General features: G+C 33.6%; 2 protein-coding genes across 3 annotated transcripts; one reads left to right on the forward strand and one right to left on the reverse strand.

The window, feature by feature from the left end:
• The first annotated feature begins 1614 nt into the window (after window positions 1-1614).
• LOC136414672 (palmitoyltransferase ZDHHC15B) lies at window positions 1615-7689 on the forward strand. Of its 2 annotated transcripts, XM_066398833.1 has the most exons (7): window positions 1615-2020; window positions 3004-3125; window positions 3183-3530; window positions 3583-3712; window positions 3864-3993; window positions 5244-5327; window positions 6640-7688. In XM_066398833.1, the coding sequence occupies exons 1-7, from the start codon at window positions 1882-1884 to the stop codon at window positions 6740-6742; spliced, it is 1056 nt and encodes a 351-aa protein (XP_066254930.1). In that variant the 5' UTR covers window positions 1615-1881; the 3' UTR covers window positions 6743-7688. The 2 variants fall into 2 exon arrangements, with proteins under 2 accessions (XP_066254930.1, XP_066254931.1); XM_066398834.1 differs by lacking the exon at window positions 5244-5327 and having other exon boundaries at window positions 6640-7689.
• A 297-nt stretch (window positions 7690-7986) lies between these two features.
• On the reverse strand, window positions 7987-10017 carry LOC136414766 (mitochondrial import inner membrane translocase subunit TIM50-C-like). The gene is made up of 5 exons (XM_066398951.1): window positions 9803-10017; window positions 9448-9752; window positions 9043-9196; window positions 8337-8663; window positions 7987-8281 (listed from the first exon to the last, which is right to left on the reverse strand). Exons 1-5 carry the CDS (start codon window positions 9942-9944, stop codon window positions 8079-8081), a joined length of 1131 nt encoding a protein of 376 aa, XP_066255048.1. The 5' UTR covers window positions 9945-10017; the 3' UTR covers window positions 7987-8078.
• Window positions 10018-10582: the final 565 nt, after the last annotated feature.

Consider the following 10582-nt stretch of genomic DNA (forward strand, 5'->3'; position numbering starts at 1 on the left):
GATCAATAACCGAGAAATCGGCCCTAGTGTTTCTCCATTGTTGCCAGACTGGTGAGAAATTCTTAGATCTGCCCACGAAAAATTTTATGCTTTAAAGGTTTAAAAATATACACTCGTGCTTTTAATGCCTCTAAGGGGTAAAGTACTTTTCCCAAGGTATTGAATAAACGTTAAACTCGTGGAGTTCCCAGGAATACTATCCAACAATTTTTCATGTGGCATTTTTTACAGAGCCAGTTTTAAAAATCAAATGTGCGGCCTTGAATGAAATTTCATGCTGTGGCCGAGTTCCTTGACACTACGGTGAAGATATTCTGTCAAGAAATCGCGTTCTGGCCAACGGTGTAGCTACCGCAGTCCGTTAGCACCATCTGCGGAAATATCTCCTAAACGCAGAAATTTAATCAATTCAGAAACAGATACTTATTACCGCAAAGGTTATAGGGGACATTAGCAGAAAGGGCACTGAGAGTGCGCTACTAGCGGAGCTTCTAAGAAAAACTTGCTGCATTAATTCAAGGTCTCATCATTTCCAAATTGGGGTCACAATAAATTCCTCTATATAAAATATAGATAATTCTCTCAAATTCAATTCTCGATGAAAATTGAATTTGAGATTTGACCTGATGTTGAGAGGTAAGAGGATGGCGGCTATAGAAGACACGGTTTCGGTCATGATTTATTCAGATTAGTGTATTGGCTAGGGGCTTTATCCTATAGCAACATGTGAGAGTGAGAATAAAGTTTTTGGCCGATCAACGCCGCCAACAATTTAATTCTCACTCTTACATGGTTCTATAGAATCAAGAGCCTGTTATATAGAAACAGATGAGAAATGAGACTCAAACCAAAAGGCAATTAAATTGATTATCCTCATCATCTAGTGCTATAGTACAAAAAGCTTAATGAACTTGTACACAACTCCTCAATATACAATTTAAATCTACCAATAATCGCTTTAAAGATATATTTCCGTGATTTAATTTTTAATATTTTTTCCGCCATAATCTTCCAAGGTGCCGCTGACCAGCTGACATGGGTGAAATCCCTAAGAGTTTTCCCATGTAAACTAGCTGAGGGTTGACGCGTGTCACAAGATTAGATTTTGCGCAGACGCTCTATGTGTATGTAGCTTTTGAACGTTTGCAATTCAGCTGTATGTTATTTGTCTTGTATTTGATTAAAGGATTACGTTATCACATGATATATCATGGTGTCTTAGTCATAAGGGAGTCACTATAATACCATAGATTAGGAGAATACATTCGATATAACTCGTAATGAAAGCTGAAATCTTAAAAAACGGTTCTTAGTGCTTATCGGTGAACTTAATCCAATTCGACATGAACCATATTGTTCGAAAGCCCTCTTATAAGAATCCGTCCTCTTCTTAGCAGCGTTGTGACTTCTACAATTTGTTTCATTCCCAGTTTTAATTAATTTAATGTATTTTACTAGTTTTTGTATCATAAATTACAAAAAAAAACTTCATTGAGAAATCCTTATGAATAAAATAGGTTGATTACATGTTTCCACAAATTTTGACCTAATTTACATTAGAGTAATCTGACAACACAGACGAAACACGAGTCAGTTTTGACATTGACACACCTCGAAGCGTCAACACAACATAACCTTCAATAGATATTGGGGCCATTAGTCATGAACAAATAGAAACTAGTGGAGCTTATTTTCTTTTTTCATCTATTCATTCCCAATAAAATAGCACAGAAAACTGAAATGAATGTAAGATTATTTCCTTTATCTGCACATTAACATTGAAGGCTCCAGCAAACGATGTAGCCCAAAACCCCACCCAATTTCCCCACGGTTGCAGACATGAAATAATTTTATTCTGAAAGACTGAATTACAACTAAGCTATGACTATGCCCGTTCCTCGGACTGAAAATAAGGGCCATTGCTTCTGGTGTTTGAAAGCTGTTAAATGGATACCTGTACTTTTTATAGTGACAATTGTAATTTGGTCCTATTATGCTTATGTTGTTCAGTTGTGTCTTGGTAAGTGGGTTTGGTATTTTATGCATTTATGTGTCATAAGTTTATTACGAAATCATTCATAGGGAAGAAGGTAAAATAAGTTGTCATCAACATTTTATTTATAATATACAAAAGACAAGGGGAGTAAGAAACAGTGCTCAGATATTGTACACTAGACTACTTATATAATATAAAGTTGGGTTTATAGTTAAGCCAGTTCAAACATACTGAGCAGTTTATGTATGTTAATCATAAAAAAATAACCTTGCAGTAGGTGGTGAACTGTAAATGTTGGGTGCTGATTCCATCATTTGCTGTTTATCATTAAATCCTTAATCTTTATTTATATAAGTTTGGTAAGTGGTCCCTAAGAAACACTGCATGCAACTCCTTAGGACACCTATTTTGTGACTGTTTGGAGTGAAGAAAAGACATACCAATATTTGAGCTATCAGACTTCTATCAATAGCCTTGGGCTTTCACAGACCTTCATTCCAATTTATCCAAGACATGTCTTGGAAAATTTGCCACCTACTTGAGGTTTTTTTTTAATGATCATCAGTTACTTGCTCTTGCTAATGATGGGGTTACCATTTTAAAAAGACATTCGTAATGTCATAGTATAAGTTTATGTACTAGAATTTGCACATTTAAAAATTAAGTAGCTTTAGCTTGACCAAAAACTACCCTTTCAAATTCTGGAGAATTGTATTTGATGGAAAGTTTTAATTGCACTATATTACTGTTTGTTAGTATCTTCCATGTTTTACTTATTTTTCAAATGATTTGGATATAGATTAACTTTGATATGAGTCACACTCTTTTTTCTTTTTAATTTTTATAACTCAATTATAGATCATTCTAAGGCTATTTTTTTAATTAACTCTGTAATGTATTTATATAGGTATCAATTTTGATTTGTCACATAGTTTAAATCTCAGTACCTACTTAAGCTTAAAACCATTTAAACTTATTTTTTGTCTATAATTTTGTTTCTTTTCCAGTTACTGTTGAAAGCACTTTAGGACAAATTCTTTACCTGTTCTTTTTCCATGTATTCTTTTTTATGTTTTGTTGGTGTTACGCCCAAACAATCTTTACAGAAATCGGACGAGTGCCTAATAATGTAAGTCCAGTATTTTCAATTTTTAGTGACTGCAATGTTTAACTTATAATATTTCAGTTTAGAGTGGCGGAGACCGATTATGAAGCTTTCATACAAAGCAGTAATTCCTTAGAAATGCAAAACAGAATATTAGAAAACTGCGCTAAGACTTTACCAGTAAAAAATGTGACAGTGGGAGGGAGTGTGCGGTTTTGTGAGAAATGTAGAATGGTCAAACCAGACAGGACGCATCATTGTTCGGTTTGCGGGGAGTGCGTCTTGAAAATGGATCACCATTGCCCATGGATAAACAACTGCGTCTGTTTTACGAACTACAAGTTCTTCGTGTTATTTCTAGGATATGCCTTGCTTTATTGCATTTATATTTGTTTGACGTCTCTCCCTTATTTCATCGCGTTTTGGAAGGTATTTTGGTGCAATGTTTGCGCTTTCACAAAATTGTTTGAATATTTTCCAGGGTGATCTCCAAGGAATGGGGAGATTCCACATTTTATTTTTATTTTTCGTCGCTATTATGTTTGGGGTTAGTTTGATGTCCTTATTTGGATACCACTGTTATTTAGTACTAGAAAATAGAACTACATTGGGTAAGTTGAGTTTATTTTATTTAATATATATAACATTATATGTATAAATGGTATTTCCTTTTGAAGCTCTCACTGCTCTTTATTCTCATTATTTAAACTTTTTCCTATTTTTCACTTCTCTGACTCAATATGAAACTTTGTACTTTTGCAGAAGCATTTAGACCTCCGTCGTTTCGGGGAGTGGGAGCAGATAAATATGGTTTCCATTTAGGTCGTTTTAAAAATTTCAAACAAGTCTTTGGAGATGATCCCAAGTCATGGTTTCTCCCCATTAGTACAAGGTACGTGTTTTTTTAGTGTTTGCGCTTGAACATTTTAAGGAATTATCAACCTACCAGCATTTCATAAAAGCAGCCTTATACATAGGTGTGAATACTTTAGTTGTATTTATTTGCATTTTACCTACATTAACTAACCATTGTTTTGCCTTGCAGGTATTAAATTATAGGTAACATACCCTATTTATTCACTTAGAAATATTCATGATTTTAAAGACAGATTTGAAGTGACCTTCCGTATCGCACGGAACCGGAAATATTTCCAATTGTATTTTGACTGACCGTGAAAGCTTTCACGGTCTATTAATGTCAAGATTTAAAATCGTTTTTGGTACTTCAGTCAGGTGTAAAACATTGTTTTTAAAATTATTCTAGTGTTTCTTAATGATGTTCTTTACTATAAATCCCTTCCCTAATCCGCATTATTAAAAGCAAATCAATTAGTCGGTTTGTCATGAAAAGTTCGATGGAACTCTGCTTGAAATTCGCTTAGTTTAATTCAAATTAATCCGGATTATAAGATTTAATGCCTAAGCTGGCAACCTACGGGTGGGAGAAGTAAACTCTTCGAACTGAAGTATTCAACATGAATCAACTGCAATACGGCGGCGTAAATAACGATGTCACTACCTCTCGCGATTATACAGACTATCTTCTTGCTTATTTTTATTAATAGCTCGTCAAACATTGCGATAATTCCGGCAGTACACACCGGCAATAATTTGCATTAAAAATATATAGAGAATGATGCACAGCATTCGGCTGGTTTTGCCCCTTTAATCATTCTCGCCATTATTGATCAAATCGCGCTGTGTTCGAGTTGATCTGAACTAACCTGAACTAGTGAGTGACAGCGCATTTAACAACGTGAATGACAAGACATGCTGATTGCTCTTATTTTTTTCTTAGAATGACCCAAGATTACATCGTGAACTATTAGCACGTCATTGTGAAACACTTTGTACTGTATGACATCGCCTAGGAATTTGTTAAATATTACAAAAATTCCCTACCCTGCGCCTAGTTAGGCTTAACCCTTAGTTAACGCAAGCGCTTTTTATTTGATTTTAATGCTGAACACTAATCTTAAAAATTGCAAAGAAATGATATTAAGTCCTGAAGAGTTTTTGCAATACTAAAACAATCTAGTCCGACCATTAATCCTTTGACCTTAATTAAGTTCGTTTGTTCGTGAAAAAGCAAATTGGCGGTTTGCTTCATTGAACTTCGTATACAGATAAATAATTTTCTAGTTTGGGTGATGGTATACAGTACCCTATGCATACGAGGCTTCGTCCAAGTGTCAGTTACAACGCGGCGGACAACGCATTAAACAGGTTAGACAATTCCAGTTTGCCTATACCTATTTAATATTAATGATAATAATTAACACTATTTACGCATTAACTGTTTTAGTGGAATCCAAAGATTGTTTTTTATATTTTCTAATTGCTGAAGGCTGTTGTTTTGGTGTGGTGTCATCTAGACCCAAAGTAAATTGCTGTGTCTCAAGCCTTTGTTTAAAGTCGTAGCTGGGTGTATTTTGGGAAATATGTATACATGTTTTGTGGCTTTCAAAAAATCGTTTAATATACAGGGTGAATCTTAAGTAGGAATTTTCCTTTTGACACGCACATATTTCGGTTGTTTTTGAAATTTTGAAAAATTGTTACATAAAGATCTTGTTTACTTTTCTGAGGTCTATGTCGTGTTAAAAGGAAAACCTCTACTTAAAATTTACCCTGTATTGGAGGTCACTACAGATTTAAATATTAGACTTTTATCTGAGGTACATTACTTTTACAGCATTTCAAAGAAATTTACATTTACTTCTCGTGCATGTAAAGTGAGTAAATTATTATGTAAAAATTCCTTGGTTCGTGACTAAATAGATTTTTGGCCTCCTTCAAATCAAGCGTCAAATCGATAAACAAAGGTCACACCAATTTTACCCGTTGATTAAGTTAAAATTAAATCAATTACCAAAATGCTTCCAGCACTGAATTTTAGACAAAATCACAGAAAATATGCTAGAAAATAATGAAGATTGTTTATTTTGGAGAAATTTTGAATGTCTTTTAACTCACGAGCTTCTAAACATAGTTTTTAAATCCATTAATATTGTTTTAACATTTGTATAAGCAATATGCATGTTACGTGATACATCAGATTAAATTTAAAAAGAAACGAATTTAACTAACTGCATTTTTCCTAAGGAGCCGCAGTGATGTTCCGAATCCGAAACCAGTAAACTGAATCCTGACCATACCGAAATATCTATATCGTAGTGTCAAAGTGATCCTTATGTGCTTAATTATAAGTGTTTTTTAATAAATGTTTTTTGGTAAATATATTTCCGTTTCTGATTTTTGTAAATCCCAATTTGTCACTAAAATTAAACCTCGTGTAGCGTATTATGGCGTTTTGCTTGTGTTCTTTAGCAATTCGTGGAAATGATTCTAATCCAAACAGATTCTTTGCGACTTTTTCTAATTTATTTGGATCTACAACCATGTTTGATTATTTGTCCGGTACTTTATTACTGAAATTTGTCATTGGAAATTACGTAGCTGTTTCAAGCGCCCATCAGTTTTAGCCGTAAGCACAACTGACATTTAAAAGTTTATGTGTGTATTTTTCTCTCTATAGTATGGGAGATGGTGTAACGTTTCCTCAAAGACATCTGGACGAAGACCAGGAAGGATTGCTTCATGATCATCCATGGGAAGAAGAGGAAGTTTGGTATCCATAGTTCTATTGTACATTTTAAATCATGGGAATTAAACAAGGTTGTAGTGGTAGTAGACTATCAGTTTTTGATAGTTCATTTAGTGCCACCGTAATTTCCTAAATGTAAATCTTCGTCAGCCATTATCGCGTATTAGAAATTGTTATTATTTAAATTAAACAACTTTTAAGAGTAAGATAAGTCGTTAAGAAGTTTCAGTAACTTATTTGCCATTTTTATTGTCAAATTCAGGGCGGTGTGTCATTTTAGGTAAATATTTACTAATATTTAAAATTTTGATAATCCCAAAGGTAGAAATTTTGACTGGAATTATTCTCAATAATCAGTGTTACATTGATGAATAGAATAAGACTTTTGCGCGCAATTTGCGAAACAAGCGACAATATTTTGCGTAATGAATGCTTTAAGATTGATCCACCAAAGACAACTAATTTATTTCAGCTTTTTCTACATACCGTCGCTTAATTTGCAATAAGCGATTCTGTGAAAAAGCAGTAGATAGGTAATTAAAAGGCTTTTTAAGTGTAACCACACTTGAATAGCAAGTAAAATCTTGCCATTGATGTGTTAAATTTCAACTATTGATACAATTTATCATAGACCTAAAATTAGGATAGCGTCGATTTTTGTAATTATTGATAGACGCGTATATATTTTGTTTAAATATATATTAAATAAAAATCTAGTCAAATCTAAGTACTACCTTGGTGTGGAAGTTTAAGGAAAAGGGTTTATTCACTGCTGTAATGTAAGGTTCGTTATAGGTAAACTGAAAATTTTAGTTTAGGACCGAACTGGGTTATTGCATTTTTATAACTACATAGCGCCAGTATTAGCGATTTCAGATCAGAGTAATTGATAATTTTCAGCTTTTAGAAGTTATATTATAGTCCAACAGAATTACCCGCTTATTGTATTCTTAAAAAATTATCAGAGCCATGTTAATTGTATATTTTATAGAAAATAAATATTTTTAAATAACATTACTATGCTTCTCTAATACCTTTTTTTTGAAAGTAGAATAAGTGGGGTTACTACCACACGTTTCAGACGTGTAAGAATTCCATAAGTCTATATTTCCCATTTAATATTGGTTAATTCACAATAGCTGTGACGATAACTTCAATAAGGACCGCGTAGGTGTTCACTCATATCTTCTCTATTATCCCGAAAATAAGAGATATTTTTGATTTATAAAAAGCAGTCGCTCGAAGCCAAATTGAGTGTTACATTGTCAAAAAGAACCGTTTTAAGAACAAAAGAAAATATTTATTTAAAAAAAGTAATGCCATATAAATACACTTGGAAAAGATATATGTTAAACAGCTGTCTAATGAAACTAAGAAGTCGAAATTTTCTTAAAGAAAGTAGGAGTCCACCTAGACACTTTACTGTTTTGCTGTTCTCGCTGTGCAGCTGCTTGTGCTTCTAATTCATCTATGAGCTTCTTCTGCTTTTCTCTGAATGCCATTATTGGGTCATCATATTTACTGTATACTTTCAAAACTTCCCTTACATCATCTATTCCATTGTCAGCTATAGCTGTAAAATTAATTTAAGATAAGAACAAGTTTAAATACAAAACTTCAGACCTTACTTTTTAAAAAGGTCACTAAATCCAAAAGAGAAGTATCATCGTCGTTACCCGGCCACCGTTTTACACAAAACAAATTCTCGGGGTTGAACTTAAGATTACTGCCATTCCAATCGATGCATATGACTTTGCTTAAATCTCTATTTAAGTTGTTTAAACTTTTGACATGGTGTCCCCCAGTAAAATGAGTGGCATCTCTGACTAGTTTATAAGCTATGATGTTCTTCGGATCAATTGCTTCAATTAACGGAAATACCGTCATTCCTTGCTCTGCCGTGTATATTACGATTTCATATTGATCTTTAAGAGATTCTAGGAAGTAATCCAACACTGAAAATTAATAATAATACATTACTGAATTTAGTTTGGAGTGGTTTAGATAGAAATACTTAGATGTCGCTAATTCGCTGATTTTATGTATAGAATCACAGTTTACAAAATAATAGTTGCTTCACTCTTTGATGTTCATATTTTGTAATTGATTATTCATAAAACAAATGTTTTACAAATAATCTTAATCTAGGTTTGTGAAAGATGTGGAATATATAATTTGTCCAATTTAAATATGACCCACGCGAAACTCCATGTAAGTTATTTGATGAGGGAAGATGAAGGTCAACCAAACTTATTCTAATGAAACTACATAAACAATCTAGACAAATTAGTGACTTAATATTATCAAGACCTTCTTTGATTCCTAAACACTTACATGGCCTCTTTTTAAATCGCCAGCCAGTTTGGTAGGTCCAATCTGGATGTACTAATACGTCAGTAACTTCTAGAACTAATGTATATTTAGGTTGTATATAAGGATATTGCAGTGGATCAGGCAGTAACTTTTCCCTAGAGGGTTCTCTTATAAGCTAGAATAAAAAGGTTAAGTTTGAAAGATTTTATGTTCATTAAACATTCTGGAATATGTGTCTGGTATATTGTGGACACAAAATTTCAACAATTTCCCTTTCAGTTTTAACTACCTGCTTGACATCATAATAATATAACTTGATTCAGTTACTTCACATTTCAATATTTGCTTAAGGGAACGTAAGGAAACTAAACACAAGAATCCATCTCACATACAACAAATTTTAAGTTATCTACATTCAATACCTACCTTTCGATAATAATCTAATTCTCTAATTGTCCTCAAGAAATAAGCTTTAACAGCTGGAAAATCAGAAAACTGATCTCGCAGTGGCAAACCTTCTTCATCCCTCTGAGGAGCCCCTAAAGTGACAACTAAGTAAGTGCCCACTAGAGAGAAACTTATTCCAAAGAATATTAAGGTAAGTTTCATTGTGCGCCATGACTGTTCCCTCTGTTTCTTGGTCTCTTCTTCATCTATTTTATCCTGGCTAACCTGAGCTTGCTCTTTACTGCTATCTAACAAGCTCCCCAAAGGGGTTTTGTATTTTTGGTCTAAAGATAGGTATTTAAATCTTGCTTTAGAACGTACTGCCTAGTCTTACCATTTGAATAGACCCGGGCCTGGCTAAAGTTATAGTGGATTTGTATGAAACCGCGATAGTTTCGGTCATGGAAAATAACCCCATGTCTTTGTTTAAGAGCATTACTGAGAATATTTACGGTCCTAAGGGAAAATCTCAACATTTTTTTAAGTTATTTGCCAGTATTTCGAAGACATGATACAACTACTAACCTAACTTTTTGTATATAGGGGTTTTCATTCATTTAGCTTTTTATATTAGTGTCGGATAGAGAGCTAGAAGGAATATTCCCTCTTTGTCTATGTCAATACAACAAGCTAAGACAGCAGTATATGCGCGATTATGAAACTCTTTAGACTTTAAATGTTTTTCTCTCTATATTAACTTTGAAGAGGTGCTAGATGCTGTTCTTTTCAGAATTAGTCAAAAGGACAAGGATGAAATGTTCACTGATCAATGGGTTTGGCCTAAAAGGTAAACTGCAGAGGCGTAAAATAAAAAGTTCACTTGACACCTGACATTAGCGAAAAAATTCTAGGGTCTCCAAGTATCAGACCACCGGTTGTGAGCAGAGATTTTTTTAAATTTTAGATATTTAAGGGGTTCAAAATTTGTATAAAATCAACTCAATAGATCTCTCCAACAATGGTGCAGCCTTGGGGTAAGTTGTCACCTCACTCTAATACTTGTTTAAGCCCCGAATGTCACATGTTTATATGGTCCTTTGGACCTGCACCATCCATAGCTTGAAGCTTTTGTTACAGGAAGTTTATTATACATAAAAGTTTTAATTAGTTCGTG

Source organism: Euwallacea similis, chromosome 18 (assembly GCF_039881205.1).
Source record: "Euwallacea similis isolate ESF13 chromosome 18, ESF131.1, whole genome shotgun sequence".
NCBI classification, from domain to species: domain Eukaryota; kingdom Metazoa; phylum Arthropoda; class Insecta; order Coleoptera; family Curculionidae; genus Euwallacea; species Euwallacea similis.

What these genes read in the sequence shown, in the direction of transcription:
- LOC136414672 (XM_066398833.1), top strand. Translation starts at nt 1,882, where the DNA reads ATGACTATGCCCGTTCCTCGGACTGAAAATAAGGGCCATTGCTTCTGG. An exon ending in TCGGACGAGTGCCTAATAAT is followed by an intron (nt 3,126 to 3,182) that starts GTAAGTCCAGTA and finishes ATAATATTTCAG; the next exon opens with TTTAGAGTGGCGGAGACCGA. An exon ending in AGAAAATAGAACTACATTGG is followed by an intron (nt 3,713 to 3,863) that starts GTAAGTTGAGTT and finishes GTACTTTTGCAG; the next exon opens with AAGCATTTAGACCTCCGTCG.
- LOC136414766 (XM_066398951.1), bottom strand. Translation starts at nt 9,944, where the DNA reads ATGTTGAGATTTTCCCTTAGGACCGTAAATATTCTCAGTAATGCTCTT. An exon ending in GCGATTTAAAAAGAGGCCAT is followed by an intron (nt 8,664 to 9,042) that starts GTAAGTGTTTAG and finishes ATTAATTTTCAG; the next exon opens with TGTTGGATTACTTCCTAGAA. An exon ending in TTTAGTGACCTTTTTAAAAA is followed by an intron (nt 8,282 to 8,336) that starts GTAAGGTCTGAA and finishes TTAATTTTACAG; the next exon opens with CTATAGCTGACAATGGAATA.